This window comes from Syzygium oleosum, unplaced genomic scaffold, assembly GCF_021117445.2.
Source record: "Syzygium oleosum isolate NSW1041296 unplaced genomic scaffold, Sole_v2.1 Sole_v2.12, whole genome shotgun sequence".
In the NCBI taxonomy this organism is placed as follows: Eukaryota; Viridiplantae; Streptophyta; class Magnoliopsida; order Myrtales; family Myrtaceae; genus Syzygium; species Syzygium oleosum.
Window position 1 is genome coordinate 2,163,254 of NW_026607496.1, and position 27,334 is coordinate 2,190,587.

Consider the following 27,334-nt stretch of genomic DNA (forward strand, 5'->3'; position numbering starts at 1 on the left):
GAGGCTCTTCACCGCTCCGACTGTACGCTTTTATCTCAAGCCAAGTATGTTGATAGTCTTTTGCGCAAGTTTGACCTTGTTAAGGTCAAGCCGTATCTACTCCTCTAGCCTCGAAGACTCTATTGTCTCGCTAATGATGGTGAGGTTCTCGCTTCTCCGACGTTGTATCGACAAATGGTTGGTGCTCTACAAGTATGTATCTATGACCGGACGTATATTAGTTTTTCTTAATTTGGTTAGTCAATTCATGCATCAACCACGATTACCTCATCTCCAGGCCGTCAAACGTATATACCGATATTTGGCTGGCACCTCCACCCATGGCTTGCTCATTGAGCGGGGTTCTCCCACTTCCTTGACTACTTATGCGGATGCGATTGGGCTGGATGCTCCGATACTAGACGGTCCACCTCGGGTTTTGTGTTTTCTAGGCACCAATCTTGTTTCATGGAGTGCCAAGAAGCAACCCACCGTGGCCCGTTCTAGTACAGAGGCCGAGTATCGTCTTGTCGCTCACTGTGTTGCCGAGACTATTTGGATTCGTCATTTACTTCGTGAGCTTGGGTCCTCCTTTATAATCCTCTCACCGTTTATTGTGACAACATCTCTGCCACCTATCTTGCTATCAATCCTGTGTTTCATGCTCGCACCAAACACATTGAGTTGGATTACCATTTTGTTCGAGAACGGGTTGCTTAGGAGATCTCCATGTTCGCTACGTGCCTACAATGATCAATTGGCGAGATATCTTCACCAAGGGACTACCTAGTCCGCGTCACGCGTTATTAAGATCCAATCTCTCGTTGTTACACCTACTTCGGATTGAGGGGAGTATTAATATATAATTATATGTATTATGGGGTATTTATGTAATTATGTTTATATGTGTACCATTTCTCGTAATTAGTCACTCCTATAAATACATATCATACAACCCTAATTAGGGTTGAGCACCATAAACACTTTGTCGTTGTTTTCTCTCGACTCTAAACATCAACAATACATTCTCGAGAACTATAGATAGAGATGATCGGGAATTCTAAGAGGTTAGTCGAGCGATAAAGTCATCTAAAGCCTTATCTCTTTAGAAGCGTAAGGGATCTCGTATTTGGTTCTTACTCGACACAATATTTCAAGGCCGATATGGATAGAACTCCTCGTGGGGTTGTGGGCAATTTATCTTGGACCAAATTGGGAAGGTGCGGCGGTCAATTTGTCGCGCGAAAATGCTTGCTTTGTACGCCGGCTATACCTAAAACAAGAAATATTCAAGCCAGCCTTCGCTTACACATTCTTCTCTCCAGGCTTTTGGTGGAGAGATGGCCGGAGGAAATTTATGTTACGGATGTTTCTTGGATCGTGACCGTGATGAAAAAGTCCTTGGTGAGAACTAACGAGAGAGAGGTTTGGAAGAAGAATAGTCAAATGATTGAGGATGAGTTCATTTACTTTTGGGAAAACACCACTAAAAACTTCAAATTATATCACTTATAATAAATTTACCATGAACTTTTTTTTTGCGATACGAAAAACAATTTCGATTATATGTATTTTTCTCTTCCCTTCGCTGGCGCGGCGGAAGGAAGAAAAAAAAAAAAAAAGAAAAAAATGTTGTTGAAAAAGTATTATGGGATAAATGTATCATTAGTGACATAATTTGATATTTTTCGTGTCGAAAAAAAAAATTTATGATAAATTTATTATAAATGGGATAGTTTGAGAATTTTGGTGATATTTCTCCTCTACTTTTTACACAAGCCAAAACAAAAGGAAAGAAAGAAAGAAATCAATCATTAAACACAGACCCAACAAGCAGAAGAGAGAAAAAAATCCGAAGCTTGTCCCATAGCTTCCTCCCTCCTTTCTGGTTGACTTTGAACAAGATATTTTTTGACACAGTATTCAACAAACCCCGCCACTTCATTGTTCACGCACCCAGATTGTCCTAAAAAGTAGAATCTTCTTCGAGTGTGTTCTAAACTGATAGGCCTAACGCAGTCTTGAACCAGCCTTGCTACCTGTTTTGATATTGGGTCAGAACGATATGTATTAAGATGGTTTTGAATGAGAAGATGCAGAGTTTTCAATTGGGAAAAGGAACGAGAGGTGGCAGAGACATGGCGAGCAAGAACCTCCGGTTGCTGTTGTTTCTGGTTCTCCTCTGTTCTTGGATTCATTTGATTTGCTCTACTACAAACACGGATGACCGTAAGTGCACACGCATGTATTTGTTTATGTATGTTGCTATGCTCTACGAATTTCTCGTCATTCATGTTCTTTCTTTCCATCTGTACTTCTTTTGGGTTCATCTTGTCCTGGCTTGGGGATGGTGCGAGAAAAAAGGTAGCTAGTCATCAAAACAGCTTGTTTTTTTTTTCTTTTGTTAAGGTTTCAGGGACTTAAGCTGTCTGTCTGGAACTTAGAAGTCCTCGGGTTTTTAAGGTTTTGGCTTGTCTGGCGAGACGTCAACATGTTATGTTATTGGAACCAGGAAAGGGCTACTTTGGGTCTCTTTGAGCCCAGACGATCATCTGGATTTTGTTATGTACTTGAGAGGACATGCTTAGTTTCGCAGGTCTTTCTCGTCTTAAATTGTCCCTGGACTCTTGATCAACAAGGACTATATACTCTTCGCTATGTGCTTTGGGATTGAGTCATTCAAGCCTTGGTATAACTCCTCGAAGGAAGAACTGACATAGGTGCAAGAAAGAGGTCTCCCACTGTGTTGTTAAACTTGGATTCAATTATATATGTTATTCGCTCAAGAGGATTTCGGCAACGTGATAAATAGAGATTAGATGCGCAAGTATAGAAATTGAAGCATCCAATGGTTATTGTCGCGGATGTTGTCTTAGCCGTCCATGCAGTCAATTCAATTATCTGCTCCGAGGCAATACAGAACATAAAATATTTAGCCCTATTTGAACATGTTGGTCTTTTTCTGCCTAGTAGATCTGGAACTAAGCTTGTTAATTCTAGAGTTCTGAAATTTCGTAATCATCTCTGAACAAACAATAAGTTCTGGCATTGACCATGACAGGAACGCAGAGTGTTAAATTTAGTGAGAGAAAGGAAAAGGCAAACTGTCCATCTGCATCCATCCTTGAATACTTACTTACTCAAGCAATAGAACAAAAATACCGTTGCTAAAACAATGGTAAGATCAGTGGGAAGTCTGCACTTATAATAACTGTGAAAAAAGTGCATTCCCAGATTTTAGCGGATGTGGCTGTCTCAACAATTAGCAGTTCTACCCAACTGCTGCAGCCATCAGAAAGCTTTTAGTACAGGATGACACCATGTCTCTTGCAATTTGAAAGTTTTTCTTTAAAAATCTTGCATCGACAATGGATCTCGTGAGGCTTGAATCTGCATTTGACCTTGTTGGCTTGTGGCCAAGGCAAAATCTGTTCCCTATCGCATCTTAAAATTTCACTCCTTTTCTTTTTTGCCATATAATTGTGCAGTAACCGTTCTTTCAGCCCTGAAAGCCCAGTGGCAGAGCACACCACCCAATTGGGGCAAGTCCAATGATCCTTGTGGACTGCCTTGGGATGGAGTCACCTGCGACAATGATTCAAGAGTGACCGGATTGTGAGTGCTCTCTACTTGTTCTCATTAGTGCACATTTCTGTTCCCAGTTTGTAGAATTTTGTCTTTCTTTTTCAAACTCAGTGATGCCATTTTAGCCAGCCATTGACTGTGATATTTTCCTTTTGTTATGCCTTTGACAGAAAGTTATCTGGCATGAATATCAAAGGGCAGCTGCACAGCGAAATAGTGGGGCTCACGGAACTCACTTCTTTGTGAGTTTCTCCTCTTTTCTATCATCCGTCATGATCATATGCTGATTCTTAGATGTGTATAAGGATTGCATAAATGAAGTATTTTTTTTTTTGGGTCAACAAACGAAGTACTTCAAAGCATTGTGTTTGATCATCAAGTATCATATGAACGAGTCTACTTATTTGTACCATTGAACCTTTGAACTGCAGGGATCTTTCCTTAAACAAGGGTCTCAATGGATCGATCCCTCCACAGTTGGGAAGTCTACAGAACTTGACTATCTTGTAATATCCCTTTTGACTGCATATATTGCTAAATCAGCTTGTTTTTCCCTTTTCTCTCGTGTATAAGCCTTGATCTTTCGAAATGTTCAGAATTTTAGCTGGATCTAGCTTCAGTGGTAGCATTCCTGATGAACTGAGCAACCTTACAGAGCTGACTTTCTTGTAAGGCTTGTCAAAATGCGAATGCCACTAATTCGATGATTATGGAAGTTTAGCTATATGGTTTGCTTAGACTTTCGAATTTCCATTCTTACCAGGGCACTAAATAACAACAGTTTTAGCGGTAATATACCTGCTTCTTTGGGTAAACTCTCTAAACTCTACTGGTTTGATGTGTCGGAAAATCAGTTAATTGGATCACTACCAGTTTCGACGGGCACCACCCCAGGGTTGGACCTTTTGTTGAAGTGTAATCACTTGTAAGTTCTCTACAATAGTCCTGCACCTAGTGTGAGCAATATAGACAAGGATCTTTTTATTCCAGATTCTACTGATAAGTGACACAATCTTTATGTTCTTTCGTCATTAACTGTTTGGAATGTGTTGCATCCGTAATTTCAGCCACTTCAGCATGAACCAACTGTCCGGCACCATACCAGATAAACTGTTCAGTTCAAACATGTCTCTGAAACACATGTAGGTTACCAATTTTCTCACTTCATATAATATACCAAGCTTTCTGCTCTAACTTGCGCTGACTATCATTGACAGATTATTTGATCATAACCAATTTATTGGTTCTATGCCATCCACAGTAGGCGTTGTTCATACGCTCGAGGTTCTGTGAGTAACTCTCTTAATGTTTGTTTTGTGCTTTGGGATATTTAATTATCAACCATTGGCACCTATTAAATTTATTTGGACTCACATTGCACAATATGCCACAGCCGACTCGATAGGAACTCCTTTTCTGGAAGCGTCCCTCCAACTCTCAACAACCTTACACAACTCAGTGAACTGTGAGTATAGATTTCTTCGTCAATGGTATTTTAGTGAGATCATAAAAAATCTTCCCTCATTCTGCTGAGTTTCCTTCAGGAATTTAGCATATAATGGGTTGAACGGTTCTTTGCCAAACTTAACGGGGATGAATTTTCTCAGTTACATGTGAGTAACAAACCCTGGCTTTGTCTCTCCCTCATGATATCACATGGCTAATCCCACTGGTTGGTTGGCCGGGCAAAATTGTACCTTTGCAGTGACCTCAGCAACAACTCTTTTACGGCTTCGGCAGCTCCAGATTGGTTCTCAACTTTATCATCTCTCAACACTCTGTAAGATTTCTCAGTGCAATTGGTACAATGAAAAGTTGTATGGCTTTTCGAAACTAGTGTGCGACCTCAAATTTATCTCACTATGACCAGAATCATACAATATGGACCGCTTCAAGGGACAGTACCACCAAACCTCTTTGGCCTTCCCCAGCTGGAGCATGTGTAAGGAGAAAATATTTCTAATTTGTGTCCTCTCTCTTTTACCATTTTGATGATTTTTCGAACTTCTACAGTGATATGAGAAATAATGCTTTCAACGGAACGCTGAACATGGGTACCAGTGTCAGTCCCAATTTGCAGCTCGTTAATTTGGAAGATAACCAGATTGAAGCGCTGACGACCAGTCCCTACAACAATTCATTAGTGTGAGACAGACAGTTCACAGGCGTTAGACTTCAATTATGAGATATGGTAGACATTATGATGCTAATCATTTGTTTTCTTTTTCTTTTTCTTTTTTGCTTCAGACTAATGGGAAACCCGGCATGTACTAATGCCCCTGTTCTCTCAACCTGGGGGTACTGCGGCATTAAGCCGCCACAAGCTTATTCTACCCTAATAGACTGCAGAGGTGCATTGTGTCCCTCAGATCGGAAGCTTAACCCTGGAAGCTGCAAGTGCGCACTTCCGTACGAAGGAAAATTGACATTTAAAGCTCCATCATTTAGCGATTTGTCCAATGACACTCTGTTTCAATTGTTGGAAGTAGACCTGTGGCATGCAGTGAACCTAACTGAAAATTCAGTTTCTCTTCAAAATATCATCTTTGATAATAGCAGCAGCAATCTTATAGTACCTGTGTCTTTCTTTCCATCTGATGGGACGTACTTCAGTAGGTCAGTCATTGCAAGGATCGGATTCGTTTTGAGTAACCATACTTTTCAGCAGCTCCCAGTTTTAGGCCCCTATACCTTCAGCGCACTTCCTTACCCATACCCAGGTATGTCAATTTCATCCTCTCATGTATCGGGTTTGACTATTATTCATATCCGTTTTGACATGAACAACCGATCCAGCTGGCGGAATACGCATCAGCATCGGCATCATGGTAGGGATTGCCGTTGGATGCTCAGTCCTGGTTCTTGGACTTGTGTGGTTAGCAATATACGCTAACAAACAGAAGAAAAGAGCACAAAGAGCAACGGAATTGAGCAAACCATTTGGTAATTAATGCATGAACTCTTCATCTTTATGCTACTGAAGCACTTTGACAAGATGAATGCTGAGATCATTGAAAACGAGTAAACTAATTAAGTTGTTGTCTCACTCGCATCATCTACCCATGTTTAAGCATCCTGGATATCGAGGGGAAGCGATGGCGGAGGAGCACCACAGTTGAAGGGGGCAAGGTGGTTCTATTTCGACGAAATCCAGAAGTGCACCAATGGTTTTTCTGAAAGTAATGAGATAGGCTCCGGGGGCTATGGAAGGGTAAAAATCACGCGCTGCACCGATTGTATGTAAATTATAATAAGCTCCATATCACTGCTTTGTAATTCTTTTTCACGATCTGATAGGTCTACAAAGGAATGCTTCCCGATGGCCATATCTTGGCAATCAAGAGAGCTCAGCAGGGTTCAATGCAGGGCGTGCACGAGTTCAAGACGGAAATCGAGCTACTTTCGCGAGTTCATCACAAGAATCTCGTCGGCCTCGTCGGCTTCTGTTACGAACAAGGAGAGCAGATGTTGGTCTATGACTATATGCCTAATGGGACACTTAGGGAGAGCTTGTCGGGTACTTTCCTTTGCCTAAATCACATCGAGCTTTGAGATCTCTAGATTCCATATAAAACTTTCACTATCATGCTTTGTCCTCGTCTCGTTATTTGTAGCGTAAGTGCGAGCAAGACTTTTCTGGTGAACGAAACTGCCTATTGTTTGTAGCAACGGACACTGAAAATTAATGATGCAGGGAAAACTGGCATACATCTTGATTGGCAGAGGAGGCTGCGGATCGCTCTCGGCTCGGCGAAAGGACTGGCATATCTGCACGAACTCGCTAATCCCCCGATAATTCACAGAGACGTGAAGTCCACTAATATCTTGTTGGATGAAAATTTGGTGGCTAAAGTCGCAGACTTTGGCTTGTCTAAAATGGTGGCGGACAGCGAGAAAGGACATGTTTCAACACACGTCAAGGGCACAATGGTATGGTATACTCCTTTTTGAATGTCCAGTTTAGGCGACAGAGGCGGGCAACGAGATCTTAACCGAATGATAAACTCTAGTTTTTCATCGAACTCCAACTGATGTTAAGTTCCCCTTAGTCTTTCCCGAAACTTGAGCAGACGATATGTTAATGCAACAGGTTACCCACAGATAGGTGAACTGAAGTGTATGCTTTCCTGGTATCGAGTTTTGATTGTTCGTAACTTGTGATCTGGCAGGGCTATTTGGATCCAGAGTACTTCATGACCCAGTTACTAACAGACAGGAGCGACGTCTACAGTTTCGGGGTCCTCATGCTTGAACTGATAACTGCGAAGCCACCGCTCAGCAAGGGCAATTACATTGTCCGCGATGTCCGCATGGCGATGGACAAAAGCGATCGAGACTACTACGGACTAAGGCAAGTCATGGATCCGTCCCTTCTCGACATGGGGCATCTCGAAGGGTTCACATGGTTCGTGGAGTTAGCAATGCGATGCGTCGAGGAATCATCCATCAACCGTCCCAGGATGAATGAAGTGGTGAAGGAAATCGAGGCAATCCTGCAAGCCGATGCGATAGCCATAAGCACGACGTCTGCGTCCTCGTCGGCCACAGACTTTGGAGCGTCTCATAATGGTGCTCCTAGACATCCTTTGTACACTGATGTTTCATCCCATGGTAAGGATGTTAGTTACAGCAATTCGTTCGATTACAGCGGCGGGTACGCGCTTTCGACGAAGATCGAACCGAAGTAAATGTCCATCACACGAGTTGATTATTTGATTCATCAAATTAGTACTGTATTTAGCTCGAATTTGTTCCATTTTGAGGTGAAGTTCCTGTATATGAGGATGGGAGATTGTATAGTAATTTTGTGTCACGTGATCCATACCTGAGACATCACTAATATCGGGGTACCTTTTTTGGTCCCTTGATCAAATTGATGATGCTACATCAACAATCTGTATGAGTATTGCAATAGCATAAATATGATATACATTCTCAAGAATCATAAATGGAAATGATCGGCGATTCAAGAGGCTAGCCAAGTGAGAAAGTCATTGAAAACCCTAGGTCTCCTACGGCGCGGGAGGTCTTGTTGAGTTGTTATTCACACAACATTTCAAGGCCAACAAGGATTAAATTCCTCGTGGCGTCGTGGACTATCTATCTTTACCAAATCGGGGAGGTATGGCAATCGATTTGTCTATATATCAATTTTTTTAATAAAATATAATAAAATTGGTTGGTGACCAATTTGGTCGGAATAATCACTTAAAACCCTAATTCTCAAACTGACCAAGATCTTGTCCATGTGTCATTTATGAAAGGTCAACTCAAGCCTAAATGGTGAGGATCTCATTAATTTCCATTTTAAAAAATTCATTTCATTTCAAAAGGAGATATTATTACTTAAGGTGCATTTGTTGCGTGAAAATTGAATAATTTGAAAAATATATTTTTTAAATGATCGTTTTTTATCGCCTACAAAAATGAATGAACAAAAAATATTTTCATTGTCCACTAAAATGTTTAGACATAAATTATTGTCAATAATAAAAAGGAAAAATTTCAAATCAGTATTCAAAGTAGGGTCATTTTTTCAAAAAAGGGTCAAAAGTAGACATAGTGTCAAATAAGGGTATGAAGTGCCCAATCAGTCTCAAATAGGGCCCCAAAGTGCCCAATTAGTCTCAAGTAAGAGCTTGGGTTCGCTGGCCGGTCAAATGCTCACCGGCCGGTAAGCACGTGACTGTTCCGACGATCGGAACAAGGGTAGTTTCGTCTTTTACTTTTTAATTTTTTTTTGTTTCTTTTTTTCCTTTTTCTATTTTTGTGTTCAAGCTGCATTGCGCACAACCTGGTTTGTGTTTTCATCCGGCATTTTTCATGTGTTGCTGAAATTGGGGTTAATTGGATTCATTTTGTCTGAGCTCTGACCTCAGAAGGGATTTACCCACTTTTTGATGCCAGAGCAGTATATCCGTATTTGGTGTCGAATAACAGAGAAATCCAATTAAACAATAGGCTTTTTGCAATGAGGAGGTGTGTGGATCATAGATGTATGTAAAAGAACAAAGGAGTTTGATTCTTGATCTCAACGTATCATTGTTGAGATGATTTCCATTATATATATAGATATTACAAATGTTACGCTTCGTAAGGAAATAATACAACAATGGAAAATAATAAATGAAAATATCATTATATTACAAGAGTTGTCAATCACTTGATTCTAACATCTTCATGAATCATCTCATGATTTTGATTGATATCTCTAGAATCTCTAGATTCTTCTTCCTTGATTAATAAATCAGTGCCTTTACTGCCCCTCAAATTGGGAATAGGAGAATCCCAAATTCCCAATTTGCGACATAAATTTCCAAATGCATTTCTAGACAAAGGTTTCGTGAAGAGATCAGCAATTTGATGCACAGACGGAACATACTTAGTCTCAAGTGTTCCAAGAGGCACCTTTTCGTGCACGTAATGATAATCTAATTCGATATGTTTAGTTCTTGCATGAAACATTGGATTAATTGACATGTAAAGTGCACTGATATTATCACAAAATAATATTGGTGGACTAGAGAGAAGAATACCCAAATCTCTTAAAAGGAATGATATCCATGTAATCTCTGTAGCTGTCGAGGCCATTGCACGATACTCTGCCTCGGCACTAGATCGAGCAACTGTTTGTTGCTTTTTAGCACTCCATGATATACAGTTGCTACCTAAGAAAGTACAAAATCCAGTAGTCGATCGTCGAGTCAAGTGACAACCTGCCCAATCTGCATCACAAAAAGCATACAAGTCCAAGGTTGACTTGGACAAGATTTGCATGCCTCGATCTATTGTGCTATTGACATAACGTAAAATGCGCTTCACAATTTGAAAATGACCCACAGTAGGTTGATGCATGAATTGACAGAAAAAATTGACTGCATATGAAATATCCGGCCGTGTAATCGTGAGATATTGAAGAGCTCCGACGATACTTCGATATAGCGTAGGATCCGAAAATAGTATTGCATCTGAACTAGATTGAGAACTAGCAGCCATAGGTGTGGAAACTGGTTTGCAGCCCTCCATTTGTGCACGTTTGAGAATTGACAAAGCATATTGTTGTTGGCACAAATAAAGGCCACCAGAGAATATCCTAACCTCCACACCTAGAAAATAGTGTAACGTCCCCATATCCTTCATAGCGAATTCGCTACTCAGTGTAGAGATGAACTTATCAAGCAATTTTGGATCATCACCGGTAACAATCATGTCATCTACATATAAAAGTAGAGCTAGAATGCCATGAGTTGATTTTTGAATAAATAAAGAAGGATCCGCAATGCTACAAAAGAAACCGGATGCCAAAAGAAATGAGTTAAAGCGATCAAACCATGCTCTTGGTGCTTGCTTGAGACCATATAAAGCTCTCTCCAGTTTGCAGACATAAGAAGGGTGATTTTTGTCTTCAAAACCTGGCGGTTGCTCCATATAAACAGGTTGCGATAGAAAACCATATAAGAAGGCATTTTTAACGTCTAATTGTTTGATGGGCCAACCTTTAACAGTAGCAATGGTGAGGACCGTTCTTATACTTTCTGGTCGAACAACTGGTGAGAAAGACTCAAGGAAATCTACTCCTGCTACTTGAGTATATCCCTTGGCGACCAATCTTGCTTTTAATCTTTCTAATGTCCCATCGGCCTTTAACTTAGACTTAAAAACCCATCTACATCCCACAACATTAGTATTTGAAGGATGTGAAACAAGAGTCCAAGTTTTATTCCGATGTAGTGCCTCGAGTTCTTCTTTCATTGCTGCCGACCACCCTGGATGCTTCAAAGCATAACATACATTGTTCGGCTCCTTCGGTATAGAATCCATCATATGTAAATTGGCATATTTTGGATTAGGCTTCACAATACCAGCACGTGCTCGAGTAATCATTGAATGATTTTGAGTGGATGAATGTGCTATTGAAGAATCATGAAGGACATCCATAGAGGAATCTTCATTTTCCAAATTGCATGGAGAACCAAGCGGAGCACTCGATGAGTCACCAATTTCAACATGATTTTGATGAACATGTGTTTCACCTTCCTCAATGTTGTCTTCGTGAGAACTATCATTGGTAGCAGAATTTAATAAGTCATCATGCGGTTGATCAGAGTTAAGAGACAACGCACCTTGTTGCAAGTACAAAGGTGAAATATCCGAGTCTAATGTTGTCGTGTCATGATTTGGCCAGCTTATAAATAAATTCAGATATCTCTACTTTATCACTTTGATCCCGAAATAATGAGCTGGGCACGATATAAGGAAATACTGTCTCATAAAAAAACGATGTGTTGTGATATATAGATTCGACCAGTTGGAGGATAGAGACATCGATATCCCTTATGGCGATCACTATAGCCGAGAAACACGCATGGCAATAACCGAGCATCGAACTTATTTTTGGTGTAGTCCCTAAGATAAGGAAAGCACCTACAACCATGCAAAAACTAGCAAAGAATTATAATCTGGTTTTCTGCCAAATAAAAATTCATAGGGTGATTTCATGCCCAACACCCTTGTAGGAAGCCGATTCAAGAGAAAAACTGTCGTTTGGAAGCCTTCGACCCAATATTTTTTAGGAATTCCACTTTGATGAAGTATAGTCAAGCCAATTTCAAATATGTGCCTATGTTTTCGCTAGGCAACTCCATTCTACTCTGGAGTATTTGGGCAAGATACTTGATTAATAATGCCATTCTTTTGTAAATGAATTAAGAAATCTGCTCGATTGAACTCTCCTCCTCCATCAGATTGAAAGATTTTAATATGCCCTCCAAATTGTCTTTCCAAATATTTCTCAAAATTGAGAAAACATGCATAAAAGTCAGATTTTTGCCACAATAGAAACAACCAAGTATAGCGCGTATAATCATCCACAAAGCAAACATAATACTGAAACCTTTGAAATGAGATTATTGGAGCCTTTCCCCACAAATCACAATGTATCTTTTCAAAAGGCTTAGTAGTACTAGATTTGGAAGGCAAAAAAGGAAGTTTAGATGCTCGACCCATTTGACAACTACTACATATCGCAGTAGGCTTATTCCAAGCAGTAACAATAATATCGCCTTTATTTTGCAGATGACGGATTGTCGTTGGTTGTGGATGTCCCAACCTTTGATGCCATGTGCTTTCATCGCTTTTCGAACCGATTCGAAAATAGTGCTTCTTTTGGCGCCTTCAAGGTATATAGATCACCTTCACGATTTCCATTGTTAGAACCTTTCCCGTTTTCTGTCCTTTATCACAAAACCAGTTGCAGAGAACTCAAAATTTAGAGGATAGTCAGTTATAAATTAGCTCACTGATAATAAATTCTTTTTCATATGAGGAACAAGTAGAACATTTTTTAAGTCAATGCTATTTTGCCCCAAATTGATCTGAGCATCACCGGTATGGGAAATTTTAAGCGAATCACCATTTCCAACCATAACGCTATCTTTCCTAATATATGGTCGTAAGTTGAAAAGGTTGCCTTCATCTCCGGTCATGTGATTTGAAGCTCCAGTATCAGTGAACCATTCTGAATCCTGACTATCTCCAACAGTAAGCGCAGCGAATGCCTTTGGCACAACCGATGGAAGGAAAGATTGATTAAGGGGGTGTTTGGTTCAGCTTTGGGAAGGGGCTTTGAGCCTCGAAAGCCCCTTCCCAAAATGCTGGAGTGTTTGGTTCAGCATTTGGCCTAGCATTGGCCAAATGCTAGCATTCCAAATGCTGAAAGCCCAAGGCTGGTCCGGACCAGCCTTGGGCTTTTAGCATTCCACGAATGCTACTGTTCACTCTTTTTTTTTTTTTTTTTTTTAAAGTTAGGGTTTGAAGCTGCTATTCTTCTTCGGCGAGGGCCGCCGGCAAGGGTGGCTGGCGAGGGAGAAGGGCCGGCGAGGTCGCCTGGGGTCGGGCGACCACCCGGAGCGACGCCGTCGTCAGGGTCGCTCGACCCGGGCCGTTGCCGCTGGGTCGCGCGACCTCAGCGGCCGTCGCCCGGGTCGCGCGACCAGGGCGGCCGTCGCCTGAGGTCGCGCGACCCGGGCGGCGATGACTGGGTGAGAGACCCAAGCGATGGCCGCTGGGTCGCGCGGCCTCAGCGGCCGTCGCCCGGGTCGCGCGGCCTCACGGCGCCGCCTGGGTCGCGCGGCCTCAGGCGACGGCCGCCCGAGTCGCGCGACCTGTCGGCCGCCCTCGAGTCGCGCCGCCGAGGCCGCGTGACTCAGCGGCCGCTTGGTTCCGCGACCCTCGCCGAGGGTAGCCCGACCTCGGGCGACGGCCGCCTGCCCCAGATCTGGCCCGCCGGCGGTCGCCCGACCTCAGGCGACGGCCGCCGTCGCTAGCTCTGGCTCGCCGGCCAGCGCCGGCTCCGGCGAAGGGTAATAAGTTAGGTTTTTTTATTCCCAAAGTCCATTTGCAAAAAAAATTCACCAAACACTATATTTTGGCCAAAGTAGCTTTACAAAATATTTTTACCAAATACCATTTGCATTTCTCCAATGGGTTTTCACCCAAAGGTATTTGCATTCCCCCAAGTAGCATTTTCAAAGTTGAACCAAACAGGCCCTAAATCGATTAAAGCAATCTAAAGCAACGTGTCCCTGTTTGTTACATATTCTATTCCTTTCACAAGCTTCTCGATCTTGCTTTGATTAAATTGTGGCTTGTGACCCTGCGATTGCACAAAATCAGCCCGGGAATTTTTCATTCTTGGACCATTGTGAGAAAACCCTCTTCCATGTGAAGAAAATAATTGTTGGAATGTTGGAATTGTTTGCCCTTCTTGATGCTCTTAAAATTATTGCTTTGACCAAAGAAAGCCGTCCCGTGTTGAATTACAAGGGAACTTTTATTTGTGAGCCGACTCTCAAAACTTTGCAGTTGCGAAACCAGGTCAGACAATATCGACGTTGGAGGCTTCAACATGGAGGTTGTGAATGAATCATATTGATCACCTAAGCCATTCAAAACAAAGAGACCCTTCTTTTTGTCCTCAAGGGGACATCCAATAGCAGATAACTCATTAAAATATTTTTGAAAAGCACCAAGATACTCGTGAAGAGATGAGAAATTATCTTTATGACATTTTTGAATTTGTGAAAAATTGAAACTTCACGTTCCTCAGATACCTTAGCAAAAATATTTTGTAAAGCTAACCACACCTCAGCAGATATCTTCAAGTCTACTACTTGAGCAAGAACTTCTTCCGAAAGCATCGCAATGATCCATCCCCGCAGAAAGCGATCTGACCTTCTCCATTGTAAAAAATTTGGATTTGCCACTTCCTCCGAGACTCTAGCTTCTTTTCCAGAATCAAAGGGGGTGGCTATTGTCGGACTCGGCACCTGGTACTCGCCATCAATGAATCCTACCGGATCTTGACTTTCAATTAGTGCAAGCAACTGGGCTCTCCAATAAGAATAGTTTGTTTGTGTCAGTTTCAGTGACACAAAATTGCTAATGTTCAAAGATGAGGGGTATGGATACTTAGGATTAGTGGAAGCCATGATTAAGGATCGATTTCTTTTGAAGATATGCTCTGATACCATAAAAGAACAAAGGAGTTAAGATCCTTAACGTACCATTGTTGAGATGATTTCCATTATATACAGATATTGCAAATGTTACATTTCGTAAGGAAATAATACAGCAATGAAAAATAATAAATGAAAATATCATTATATTACAAGAGTTGTCAATCACTTGATTCTAACATCTTCATGAATCATCTCATGATTTTGATTGATATCTCTAGAATCTCCATATTCTTCTTCCTTGATTGATAAATCAGTGCCTTTAGTATGTCCCTCAATTCACATGTTCTTATCGATTACGCATGTTTCGATAAAGAAAAAGGCCGTTTGAAATGCAAGGTCCTTGTTACTTTTTTGGATCAGTGGTTTCCCTTTTGTATTCCTCTTTCCTCTATTTTTATTGGGGTAGGTACTCCAGCTACAATGCTTGTGGAGAAAAAAATGTAATCTGGGCTGCACATTTGTTTGTTTGATCTTGTTGCTGTTGGCCTGGTGTTTTTGGTTAGGAAATTGTTTCGCATGTCTATGAATGACATAGAGTATACGTCTTCAGTATTGAATCCAAGTTTTTAGTTTTGAACTGCTGGTTGAGATGAATTCAAAGAAAAAGGAGAAGTCGATATAAAGTAGATGCGTTGTCTGCGCCATGTAAAATTAATTATTAGAGTATCTCTTGTTACGATCAATCTGAGTATGGGTTTCCCCAAATTTCTGCTAATTATTTGAAACTAATTGAAACTCAATAGATTGCAAATAGAAAACTGAAGCCATTGGCTACTCTAAAATTCTAGTTAACCATGTGAGTTATATGGGCAGTTAATTCTGTGCATGAGTGCATTTTGTATATCTTTTTCCACTGTAGGAGTAAATTGTTTCAATGGCTGAGATGTGATGAGTAATGGAGCATTGATGATAAGCTAATACATTTTGAGGTAAATGATGGCAGTGGCACTTTATGATAAAAGTGATAATGGCAGCCATACTACTGAAAACTTTCAGCTGAAAGGCTCATTCCATGCTTCAAATTTTCAGGCACCATGGACATAATTTTAATTGTACTACTCATAAAAGAAGTAAAGAAATTTAGCAGATGATGACACCGACAGAGAGAGTGAGAGAAACCGGTGATATATTGAAATTCAATGCTATTTGGTGATGTCCCAGTGCTATTTTGTTACGTCATCTTCCAAGAATGAATTTTCCTCTTTTTTTTTTGTTGATGTCGTTCTTGAGTTTGAATTTGAACCTTAGAACTGGACAGAGAGATAGAAGGATCTACCTTACAATGTTTTGCACGAGTTCGCTGTATTTGTCTCGTATATATGTTTATTACAATTTCTAGCTGCTCTTTTTCTGCATGACTTCTGATTAAGTACAAGTCTGGAAAAGTTGTGACGTGGACCATTTACATGAGATGATTTAGTGATTTTTGTCAATCTTTCCATTTTAAAGAAGCTGCTGCAAGGGAGACGCTGGAGCAAGTTATGGCAGATGCTCTAGCTAAATCTGGTTCTCATCGATCAGCTGTCCGGGCTGTTTGTCTAGCCGTGGCTGGTGTTAACCATCCAACTGATCAGCAGAGAATAGTAAATTGGCTCAGGTCTACTCTAGCAGTACATCGTTTGATTACTAATTTATAAACTGTTCAGGAGAAGGTTTATTTTGTTGCACAGATTTCATTTAGCTCCACATTGATGGGTATTAAATGAATGCCTGACATTGTAAGATTCCTCATATTATTTGTGATAAATATAAATGCACTTAACCGAGAAAAGAAGGAACCTTAATGCATGATTTCTGTCCTGTCTAGGATTTCTTTCTTGAATTTATAAATACGGGGAAGCTAAGAAACTTCTTGGTTTGTTCTATTCTACTCTTTATTCAATGTTTTAGAAGTTGCTGCATGCAAAATGTTGTTTTTTCTAATTTTATAAAGTGTTGTACTTCCAAGATCGGTTTTTCTATTTTCAATAACTATTAGCAGAAAATGCCTTATACATTGCATTATCCCGTGCCGAAATTTCCTATCATACCTTTTCAATTTCCAAAGCTTCATTACCCGGGGCAGTCATATAGTTGTCTGATTTCTGTAGAAAGAAATATTATACAGCAAACAAGAATGCAAAGATTCCGACGAAATTCATTTTGTCAACACTTTAATTTATCGTACATGTGTCTTGTGCTTTGAAACCATTAAGAAAGAGAGGAGTTTCTTAAGACCTGAATAAAGAAACAAAAGGAGAAAAAAAAAAAAAACAGACACGAAGAGAGGAATGAAAGAGTTTCAACACAGATTGTGATTTGTGAATGCTCAAATACAGTAGAGAGATCTTGTGACTCTGTTTGTTATCTTAAGAATCCGTAATTTCTTCTGTCCAAAAATGAGACATATTGTAGAAACTAGGTGGCTCTCTTTTAGTTGATTTAAGTGCACAAGTTCTCTCACTGAGTGGTGAACTTGCATATGGCTACTTCAAATTTCATAACATTTTTAACATTATTTTACACTTGTTAATAGGGTCTAATTATTTGCAGGGAGATATTCCCGAGCTATGTTAGGCTCTATGTTCAAAATGATGCCGTTGCAGCTCTGGCGAATGGAACCCTGGGAAAACTTCATGGATGTGTTTTAATTGCCGGTACTGGCACCATCGCTTATGGATTTACAGAAGATGGAAGAGAAGCTCGGGCTGCTAGTGCAGGACCCATCTTAGGCGATTGGGGAAGGTACATGCATCATTTTCTCCAATTTCAATTCCACAGGGCTCAAAGTTTGCTCTAAATTTCCAATGTATTTCCTACATGCATACGACGGGTGTTCTTTTTAAGGATAAGCAATTATGGCCTTTGACTAAATTTAGAGTTAATGGTTGTCATGTTCCTTTATCGCCCTTAAGGGTGTGCCTCATTGTTATAGTTTAGTAGTTTGATTTTCTAAGGGGTGATGACATAGGTGGTCATTAAACTTTTCTTTAATGTTTAATATGATCCCTGAGTTTTTTTTTTTTCAATCCAATCACTAAAATTTCAAAAAAGTTATGTGGATGTAGTCCTTCCGCTAAGTGTATTGTCATATTACGTGCATTTTTTTTATGTGTATTGCCACGTCAGTGTTTACAGGGCCAAAGTAATGATGTGGACTACCACGACGTTTTCCCAAGTCAACAAATCATTTTTGCTCTATTTTTGGGTCAAAATAATGAGAGAGAGATATTGACGTGGAAAACATAAGTAAGCCGCATGGACACCAGTATAGCGAATCTAACTTCAAGTTAACAAAAATCATGCCTACATAAGCTAACGGTGTTATAATTTTTCAACCGAAGGAATACATCGAGTGGATTGTTGAAAATTCAAGAACTAGATTGAACAAAAGAAAAGGTTCAATAAATCTCATTGAACATTTAAGACAAGTTCATGGACCACCCATGGCATTCCATTTTGATATGACTTGAAGCATACGGCTACCTTTGGTAAACTTAATTGGTAATTGCTTATGAATACTAGAGCATTCATATGGTATGATACGAGTGAGCATGTGCGGATTGTTTATATAGTTGACAGATATTGAGTATGAGCATCAGGTCATGTTGTCATGATGAGAATTTATTGGAAATGTGTAATGTGTGGAAAGACAATGAAGGAAAGTTTAAGCTCTCTCATCTCTTATGCCTGTCATAAGTATGTCAACTACCTGAATTCTTGTTATGCAATTGCTGTTGCGTCAGAAGTTTTAACAACATTAATTTATGTATCATGACGGCACACGATTGCTAGAGATGCTGCTTAGGGGCTTGAGATCTCTGTTATCTCCCTTCTGTGTGCCTCTGGATTTCTGTAGGTTAACTCCAATTAAAGTTGCCTCTTTTATGTGCTTGGATGCATTCTATCATGCAGCTGTTAAATGGAGTTTGTGGGTTTAATTTTCATGTCACTGTATTGCGTGTTCAGCAACATTTAGCATAATTTGATCTTTTTTTATTGCAGTGGTTATGGAATAGCTGCACAGGCATTAACGGCAATAATTAGGGCTTATGATGGTCGAGGGCCAGAAACAAATCTGACTTCCAGCATATTAGAGAAGCTTGGCCTTTCTTCCCCTGATGAATTAATTGGGTATGGTATTAACTAGTGGATGTCATCTTTTTCTTGAGGTTGAATAGTCTAGAAATCTTTAGGAAGATTAAGTAGAATACAGTGAGCACATCTGTTACACTACTACTGTATCACTGTGACCTAACAACAGATTTGTTCCTTTTATATTAGCAAAAACACAAAGAGATTCTTTCTTTTCACCAAAGATAAGAACCGGAATTTTGTACTTTGATTGCACAGTTTGCTTGTCGGTGCGTCTCTTTCTTCTTTTATTTTCTCGTGTAGCCAAACGTGGTACTAGTTGTTCAAGAGATGATTCATTTTGAGAGGATATTCAAAAATACTGTTGTTTCTAGTGGACTATTCATTGCAATATAGACTGAGATAACTCTCTGAAATTTGATTAGTCAGTCTCTGTCTAATTGCAATTCTACTGATTGCTTGTTGTAAAGCATCATTCTATGCATAATCAATAGTTGGTGTTACATCGAGATTCTCTCTCAACAAATCAGGTGGACCTACGCAGATCCATCTTGTGCTCGCATTGCGGCACTTGTCCCTGTCGTGGTGTCTTGTGCAGAGGCAGGGGATGAAGTGGCTAACAAGATTTTGTTTGAATCTGTCCAAGAGTTGGCTTTAAGTGTGAAAGCTGTTGTTGAAAGACTTCATCTGTGTGGTGAAGGTGAGACACTTCATCATAGAGATATACTTGGACCCATGTTACCCTTCGGTATTTTCTCATTATCATGTGACGTTCAAATTTGACATTGGAAGTTACGATCTTAGTGCTCTTAAACCATGATAATCCTTGAAAGCAAAATAGTGGAAAATAGTGGAGAGGGAATATTTATCGGCACTAGCACCGATTTAGTAATGATGACTGAATCTTTTACTCCTAAGTTGGGTTGGATGAGGGGATTTTCTACTCCGTACCATCCTATCTACTACCAAATTTCTGAAAGATTCTTAGTCTCCGAGTCCTTTGTCAGAGTCTATGTTCTTTAGGCTCCCTCTACCAATTTTGAAGTCAGTTTGACCGTTTAATTGAAAACATCTTTCGGATATACCTATGGACATGTCCAAACACCTCAAACATGTTTACCTAGTCTTAATTTTTTTCTCGTATTGGAAACAATTATCTCCGTGCTATGTGATGTGTCTGCAGATATATCTGATCAACGGCATCTCGGATTAATCCATCTTCTATGCATTCTGATATCTAAATGTCTTTCTTTCTTTTCTTTTTTTTTTTTTGGGGGGGTGTTGTTTCAATAGAATTTCTGGATATATCGACTATATAGAGTTTTATTTTTAGCGCTTTAATGGAGTTCTTGTACTTCAGTGGCATTTTCTAGTCAACTTAGAGTGCTGGTTGATCCTCTTAAATCTTCATACAATTGCATAATAGCCTCAAATTATCAAAATGGCTCATCTTTCGGTTATTCCTTGTTCCTTATTTCCCAATGGCTTTATTTATAGATTTGGTTTACGAAATTTTGTTTGATATGCTCCGGAGATGAATTACTCAAAATAGAAACTCTTAGTTTCAACAATTTTCTTCAATTATAATTTAAGCTTTCCCAAGCACTCTGTACTCTCTTCATGTTCCAATTAGCAAAAACTTCAAACCAGGTAAACTTTGGTAGACAGTGTACCACGTGGCTAACAAATATTTTTTTACTGTAATATGATTCTTGATGAATGCCTATGAGGGAATGCAAGAAATTTTCAGCCATTGTTTCGTAAGATGGCAGATATGTCTCGGTGATTATCCCTTGGATATTTTTATCGTGTCGTCGTGATTGATTATGACGGCCATCCGAATCATCTATTGCGATGCAAACTACTATGTGCCTGTTAGACACAGTTGATAAATTACATTAGTTGAAGCATTAATTACTATGGGGAATTTGTATTACATACTCTTGAAATTCCATTACAGATGGAAAAGATTCTTTCCCCCTTGTCATAGTGGGTGGTGTTCTTGAAGCGAAGAAGAGGGGGGATATTGGCAAAGAAGTCATGAACTGCATCTCCAAGGAGTACCCTGGGGCATTTCCTATCAGGCCGAAGGTAAGCATGTCAGTTACTGTTCAACCGATAAGGATGACAATTTCTTTAGGAACATATGGATAATGTGTGTCCACTGGGTAGCATTTCATGATTCTCTCATTCTCGTGACCAGAAATTCATGGCAACATAGCGAGCTTCAGTGATTTATAATGTATCGTCAACCTTAAATTTACAATCAGTGAAGTTTCAGATAAATAGATAAATGGATATATACATGTGATGTCTGTCTATATATGTATCTAAACAGATCATATATATTTATGCTTCTGTAGGCCTGGCCATATACGTTTGGTACGTGTGACATGTAGGCACATTAAAAGAAATACACGAATACAGATCTTGTGGGTTTCTGTTTTTAAACGGTTGTGGCTATAATGTTGGCTTCTAGCACGCAATGTCTAATGCATTTTGTATGTTCAAAAAGGTTCTCTGATGGTTGCTTTTACCCGTGACGTCTGTGCATTTTGTTTTTACTTGTCCACCGAGATTCTTTCTAGCAAGCATTGATACTGGTGCTTTTGCTATGCATTTTAACTAAGTCTACACTTTGGAACGCAGGTGGAGCCTGCGGTTGGGGCAGCATTGCTGGCTCGGAATTGTTACATGAAAGAATTCTGCAAGGTGCTATAGAAGTCCCATTCTTGAAGATTCCCTAGAGTCGATCCAATTGTACAATAGGATAACAATGAAGTTTTCTAGCGATGGCAAAACATAAACACCATCAGACAGAGGAAGCAACAGTCTGAAACGAAAACCGGTCCAAGTCTGGCGAAAGGGTTCATGTTCTTTTAGCCACAGACAAATAGGTTCTCTCTCCATTCTTCTCTCTCTCTCTCTCTCTCTCTCTCTCTCTCTCTCTCTCTCTCTCTCTCTCTCTCTCTCTCTCTCTGAGGTTATTTTTTTCAGCAGATAGTTTTTCACTTCTTGGGTGAAACATGCTGCAACGCTACTGTGAATCCATGAATGGTGAAATGAGTCCGTGTGCTTGTATTTCTTTTTCCACCGATGATTAGTTTCAATGCATGTAAGCATCTCTCTTGTCGCCAAAATGACTTGTCGCCATGGCAGAGCATTCTTGCCGAGAATTTCGTTTACCTTGGCAAGTGCAACCAGCGTTAGCTTTCCGCTTTGTATTTTGATGTTGATAAATGAGCAGTCACCTACCATCCCTTGCCCTCAACACGACTCAGCAATAAGTTTGTAAATTCATGATTCTAAACGGTGGCATCGAAATGACTCGAACACCCGAGGTCAATCTTCTCAGGACCCAAACAATTTATGGTTGTTTCGTTTTCACAGTTTCATTCCCGCAGTCGCTATTCTGAAGTCACCATACAATTTAGCTTTAGGAAAGGAGCAATAAGTGTTGAGAGCACCGTTTTTGGCATCATAATAAATCCATCTGCCAAACCCTATTCACTAGCTTAACGGAATATTCTTTGGGTGATAATGAAGACCTAGCTAAGGAAATGGGTCCTAAAAGGGAACAATCCACTTTGGGATTCACTTGCTTGGTGCTCCTAAGTCCTAGTAGATGAGAGCGCTATTCTGGCATTATAGTCATTAATGTAGATCCAACCACCAAACCCTACTTGCTAGCTTAAACATATGCTATTTGGGTGAGCAATACCAAATTAAGTAGTTTGTCCTAGAGAGGACCAATTGAATTCACAACTTCCGGATCGATCTACTTGGCAATAGACTTGCTCTTACTAGATCACCTATGGTCCCTTTGCCTCTTCCTCGGCCTTCTAATTCCTTGGGATTGGGTTTTTGCGCCTCAAGAAGCTTGAGATTTCACGTTCGATCTTCATTTAAGATAGGCTCTTGGAGTTACATTATAACCGACTTCTTAAGGAGATGAATTTAGTTTGATGTGGGAAACAAGACAATGGTACCTATAGAGCAATATAAAGAAATGCCTTTTCATTGAACTATGGCTTATTAATCATGTGTATTAAGTTAATCTCGTAACCAAGAAAAGATCAACAATACAAAGAAATGGGGAAAAGTGTAAAAAAAGTCCTAAACCTTTTGCATTATTGCCATTTTAGTCCTAAACCTTTTTTTGGTGTCAATTCAGTCCTAAACCTTTTGCATTTGTGCCAATTGAGTCCAAAACCTTTTTTTGGTGCTAATTCAGTTCTAAACCGTTTGCATTGGTGCTAATTTAGTCCTAAACCTTTTGCATTGGTGTCAATTCAGTCCTTCAACACGTGAATAGCTATTAGCCGGAAAGACTGCATTGACATCAATGCAAAAGGTTTAGGACTGAATTGGCACCAATGCAAAAGGTTTAGGATTGAATTGGCACAAAAAAAAAAAGGTTTATGACTAAATTGTCACAAATACAAAAGGTTTAAGACTGAATTGGCACAAATGCAAAAGGTTTAGGACTGAATTGGCCAAAAAAAAAAGGTTTAGGACTAAATTGGCACAAATGCAAAAGGTTTAAGTCTTTTTTGACACTTTTCTCTAAAGAAAGGGAAAAGTGCCAAAAAAGTCCTAAACCTTTTGCATTAGTGCCAATTTAGTCCTAAACCTTTTTTTGGTGCCAATTCAGTCCTAAACCTTTTACATTGGTGCCAATTTAGTCCTAAACCTTTTTTTGGTGCCAATTAAGTCCTAAACCTTTTAAATTGGTGCTAATTCAGTCATAAATATTTTGTTTTTGTGCCAATTTAGTCTTTCCGGTCAATTTTTGTGCCAGATCCGGCGAGGTCGGGCCTCGCCCAACCAAGGCAAGGCTCGAGAAAAAAAAGTGGGAAAAAAGAGAAAAAAAGGAAAAAAAATAAAAATTCAAAAAAATACTAAAATATTATTAAAGTTGTCCACGTCGGCGCTGGTGACCGGCCGCCGGCCGGTAGGCGTCCACGTCGGCAAATTCCAGTCAAAATTGACCGGAAGGACTAAATTGGCACAAAAACAAAAGGTTTAGGACTGAATTGGCACCAATTTAAAAGGTTTAGGACTTAATTGGCACCAAAAAAAGATTTAGGAGTAAATTGGCACCAATGTAAAAGGTTTAGGACTGAATTGGCACAAAAAAAAGGTTTAGGACTAAATTGGCACTAATGCAAAAGATTTAGGACTTTTTTGGCACTTTTCCCCTAAAGAAATGCACTAAGGCAATCCAATTATTTTTTATTAGAGAGCGATCGAGATCGTGTTACAGTTCCACGCTCGAGCACAAAACGCGAAAACGAAACTCAAATGGAGCAACAAAACCACGCAAATCTCAACGCAAAGAAACATAAATTGTTACTCGGAATCAAATTACATGAAATTGAAAAGACATGAAAATTGAAAACATGATGAACTTGTCAACTTATGAAGTGGTCTAAACTGATGACAAAAACTCCATCGTGACCAAAAACATCAATTGATTTCTCATGCGTCTTTAGTCGTCTACCTATGAACTCGTCTCCTTTTCATTTCTTGCTTCTTCATGCTGATTTCTGCTCCGTCTTGGTCGTATCCCACGATCATGGCGACATAATTCAACGAGAAAGTATCATCGCTAAATGGCGACGGGAATCGACTACGATTCGTCCGACTTGAATGGAGTCTTCTAGGGGTGATCGGTTCCAGGGTGGGTTGGGTCCGGACCTAGAACCTGAAACCAACCCTGTTATAACCGGTTCCCAATTTTTGGAACCTGAAACCAACCCTGTTTTTCCTAGACCCTGTTTTGGAACCAACCCTGTTTTTTCGGTCCGGTTTCAGGGTCTACCCGAGAACCTATTTTTTTTTTGTTCCTTTTTTCGGTTTCATTTTTTTCTAGCAAAATAATATAGGTAACAATGAAACAATTTAAAATAAAAGATAAATAACAAAAATCACTATCCGCCAAAAGTAACAATCCCCAAAATGATCAATTGAAATTACAATCCATCAAAATCAACAATCCAAAAGCACTATGTGGCAAGACATAGTCCAATCGCATAAATCTTTAAGAGTCACATTTCCAGGGAATTTATTCAACATGTTTAGCTCTTTATTTTGCGCCATGATGAGATAACTCCTCACTTCTGTTTCCGAATGAAATATCTTGAAAGAAAAATCAAGAGACTTAGCGGTAAGACATTTGCTCTCACTAGAAAAATGTCTATATATCTCATTTGAATCACACAATATTTAGATGATTTTAAGGGCCGTGCTGTTTCGCTCATAGTTGTGAAACATATTCCAATATTAAACCGGAAATCGGTTCTAAAACCGGTGAAGTAGGGTAACGTGATATATGCTTTTTACTTTTTTGTACGTGCTCTTAAAACCGGTTCTAAAACAGGTTTGGGTTGGTTTTTACTTGGAACCGGAAACCAGACCGGTTCTAACCGGTTCCCAAAAAATGGAACCGGTACCCGGACCGGTTCTTCTTAGAACCGGTTCCCGAACCTGTTTTTCGGGTGGGTTGGTCCGGTTTCCGGGTAAACCCGATCCGGTTGCACACCCCTAGAGTCTTCCACGTGCTTTTGCCAACTGTTCACATTAGCGACGCCTTTGATAACAATTAATAATCAGCTCAAAATTACAAAAAGACAAAAGGGTTTCTTTTTCCCTTTTTTTTGGGGGCCATGAGAAACAAAAATAGCAAAACTTCATTTTATTATTTTAAAAAATTGCGATTTTTTTTATTTTGCAAAAAATTCTAGAAAACATTTCTTTTGTAATTCATGATGAGTCTACTAGATGAGCAATGCGATACTTCGGGACGACGTTATATGCGAGTACAAAAAATGCGTTAAATATGGAAAAAAAGGGAGATATAATAGTCAAAAGAGCTCATTGCTATTCAATTGCAATCCTTGGCAATTGAGAACGTTATATTAAGTTCTACTTATTGCGTGTGAACAAGAACAAGGAGTTATTCAAATGGTTTAAGGGTTGGTGTGTAGTTCCCCAGATAGCCCTAGGGACCACCACTTACCAAAAACTTATAAGATATAACATGACAAACTTAATATAATCGAGCTTGCCTTTGTATTTTGAGGCCAAAAAAAAAAAAAAAAGAACTTGCTTTTGTAATTATAGATTATCCCATTTTACATGAGGACGTGGATAATTATGTTTTGAATAAATTCCCATTGGACTAGCCGCCTCGAGCTATATGAGATGTGTGAAAGCAAGCGAAAGACTTAAGGGTTTGGATTTGATTTTGACCATATGTATATGCAAGTCGAATTCTACGGTATTGCGAAGCGTCTTGTTAGAGCATCCGGGATATTTGTCAACCACAAAACGAGAGAATTATTTTCGTTTCCAAAGTGCGGATTACAGACAACACAAGAAAGACGTTCCCTCTGGAAATAACAGACTTTTCTTACCGAGACGTGAATCTTGAGAGGAAATCGTCCGGACCAACATAGATTAATTAAGCTAACTATGGAAATTCAAGAAAATAGGGAAACTTTCATATGTTACTCTATTTAAAAAAATTCAAAAGAAAATGAATATCTCGTGATTTATACGTTTTTATATTTTCGTGATCGACCTATTTAATCTATCATATTAAAAAGAATAATAATTATTTAAGTACAGATGAAAATGAGAGAAACGTCTTGATGCATATGGACGGCCATTATCAGAAGACGAGTTAAGAAAAGAAGAGCATTCTTCGTATTAAAAATGGTGACGGTAATAAAGCTAGAGGGATGAGATACTCAGTTCTGCTGTATTTGTAACGTAGCTTTAAGTTGGTGACAATAGCGACGGGCCAAGGGAACAAAAGATGGCGAAGATAGTAAAGCAACTTTTGCAGGGTCATGTCTTTAGGATATGGACATCGATTCTCTCGAAGAAAATTGTCCAAAATATTCTAAACCTAGTACACTTTGACTAATTCAATCATAAACCTTTCGATTTTATTAATGGAGTCCTAAACATTTTCAGAATTTGCCATTGAGTCCATCCGGCCAATTTTAACTGAAAATCGTTGACGGGGATGCTGGTAGTGCCACGTGGAATAGCCGGCGTTGACATAGACAATTTTTATATTTTATATTTTTCTTTTCTTTCTTTTCTTTTTTTTAAGGATAATGGCACAAACAATCCTTAAACTTTGGCCCAATGTGTAATGTGGTCCA

The 27,334-nt window shown here is 39.6% G+C and overlaps 2 protein-coding genes across 2 annotated transcripts; both read left to right on the plus strand.

Moving 5' to 3' along the window:
• Nucleotides 1-1,819: 1,819 nt before the first annotated feature.
• LOC130139399 (leucine-rich repeat receptor protein kinase HPCA1-like) lies at nucleotides 1,820-8,541 on the plus strand. Its single transcript, XM_056316256.1, has 19 exons — nucleotides 1,820-2,208; nucleotides 3,468-3,594; nucleotides 3,735-3,806; nucleotides 3,996-4,070; nucleotides 4,161-4,232; nucleotides 4,328-4,489; nucleotides 4,632-4,706; nucleotides 4,782-4,853; nucleotides 4,958-5,029; nucleotides 5,109-5,177; nucleotides 5,270-5,344; nucleotides 5,435-5,506; nucleotides 5,578-5,709; nucleotides 5,812-6,284; nucleotides 6,361-6,507; nucleotides 6,636-6,775; nucleotides 6,862-7,081; nucleotides 7,259-7,494; nucleotides 7,734-8,541. Exons 1-19 carry the CDS (start codon nucleotides 2,055-2,057, stop codon nucleotides 8,250-8,252), a joined length of 2,964 nt encoding a protein of 987 aa, XP_056172231.1. The 5' UTR covers nucleotides 1,820-2,054; the 3' UTR covers nucleotides 8,253-8,541.
• Nucleotides 8,542-16,325: 7,784 nt separating this feature from the next.
• LOC115669217 (uncharacterized) lies at nucleotides 16,326-22,248 on the plus strand. The gene is made up of 6 exons (XM_056316258.1): nucleotides 16,326-16,680; nucleotides 17,616-17,807; nucleotides 19,068-19,196; nucleotides 19,688-19,857; nucleotides 21,118-21,248; nucleotides 21,807-22,248. The coding sequence occupies exons 1-6, from the start codon at nucleotides 16,565-16,567 to the stop codon at nucleotides 21,876-21,878; spliced, it is 810 nt and encodes a 269-aa protein (XP_056172233.1). The 5' UTR covers nucleotides 16,326-16,564; the 3' UTR covers nucleotides 21,879-22,248.
• The last annotated feature ends 5,086 nt before the right edge of the window (nucleotides 22,249-27,334 follow it).

What these genes read in the sequence shown, in the direction of transcription:
- LOC115669217 (XM_056316258.1), top strand. Translation starts at nt 16,565, where the DNA reads ATGGCAGATGCTCTAGCTAAATCTGGTTCTCATCGATCAGCTGTCCGG. An exon ending in ATCTTAGGCGATTGGGGAAG is followed by an intron (nt 17,808 to 19,067) that starts GTACATGCATCA and finishes TTTTTATTGCAG; the next exon opens with TGGTTATGGAATAGCTGCAC. An exon ending in CATTTCCTATCAGGCCGAAG is followed by an intron (nt 21,249 to 21,806) that starts GTAAGCATGTCA and finishes TTTGGAACGCAG; the next exon opens with GTGGAGCCTGCGGTTGGGGC.
- LOC130139399 (XM_056316256.1), top strand. Translation starts at nt 2,055, where the DNA reads ATGGTTTTGAATGAGAAGATGCAGAGTTTTCAATTGGGAAAAGGAACG. An exon ending in CTTACAGAGCTGACTTTCTT is followed by an intron (nt 4,233 to 4,327) that starts GTAAGGCTTGTC and finishes CATTCTTACCAG; the next exon opens with GGCACTAAATAACAACAGTT. An exon ending in CACACGTCAAGGGCACAATG is followed by an intron (nt 7,495 to 7,733) that starts GTATGGTATACT and finishes GTGATCTGGCAG; the next exon opens with GGCTATTTGGATCCAGAGTA.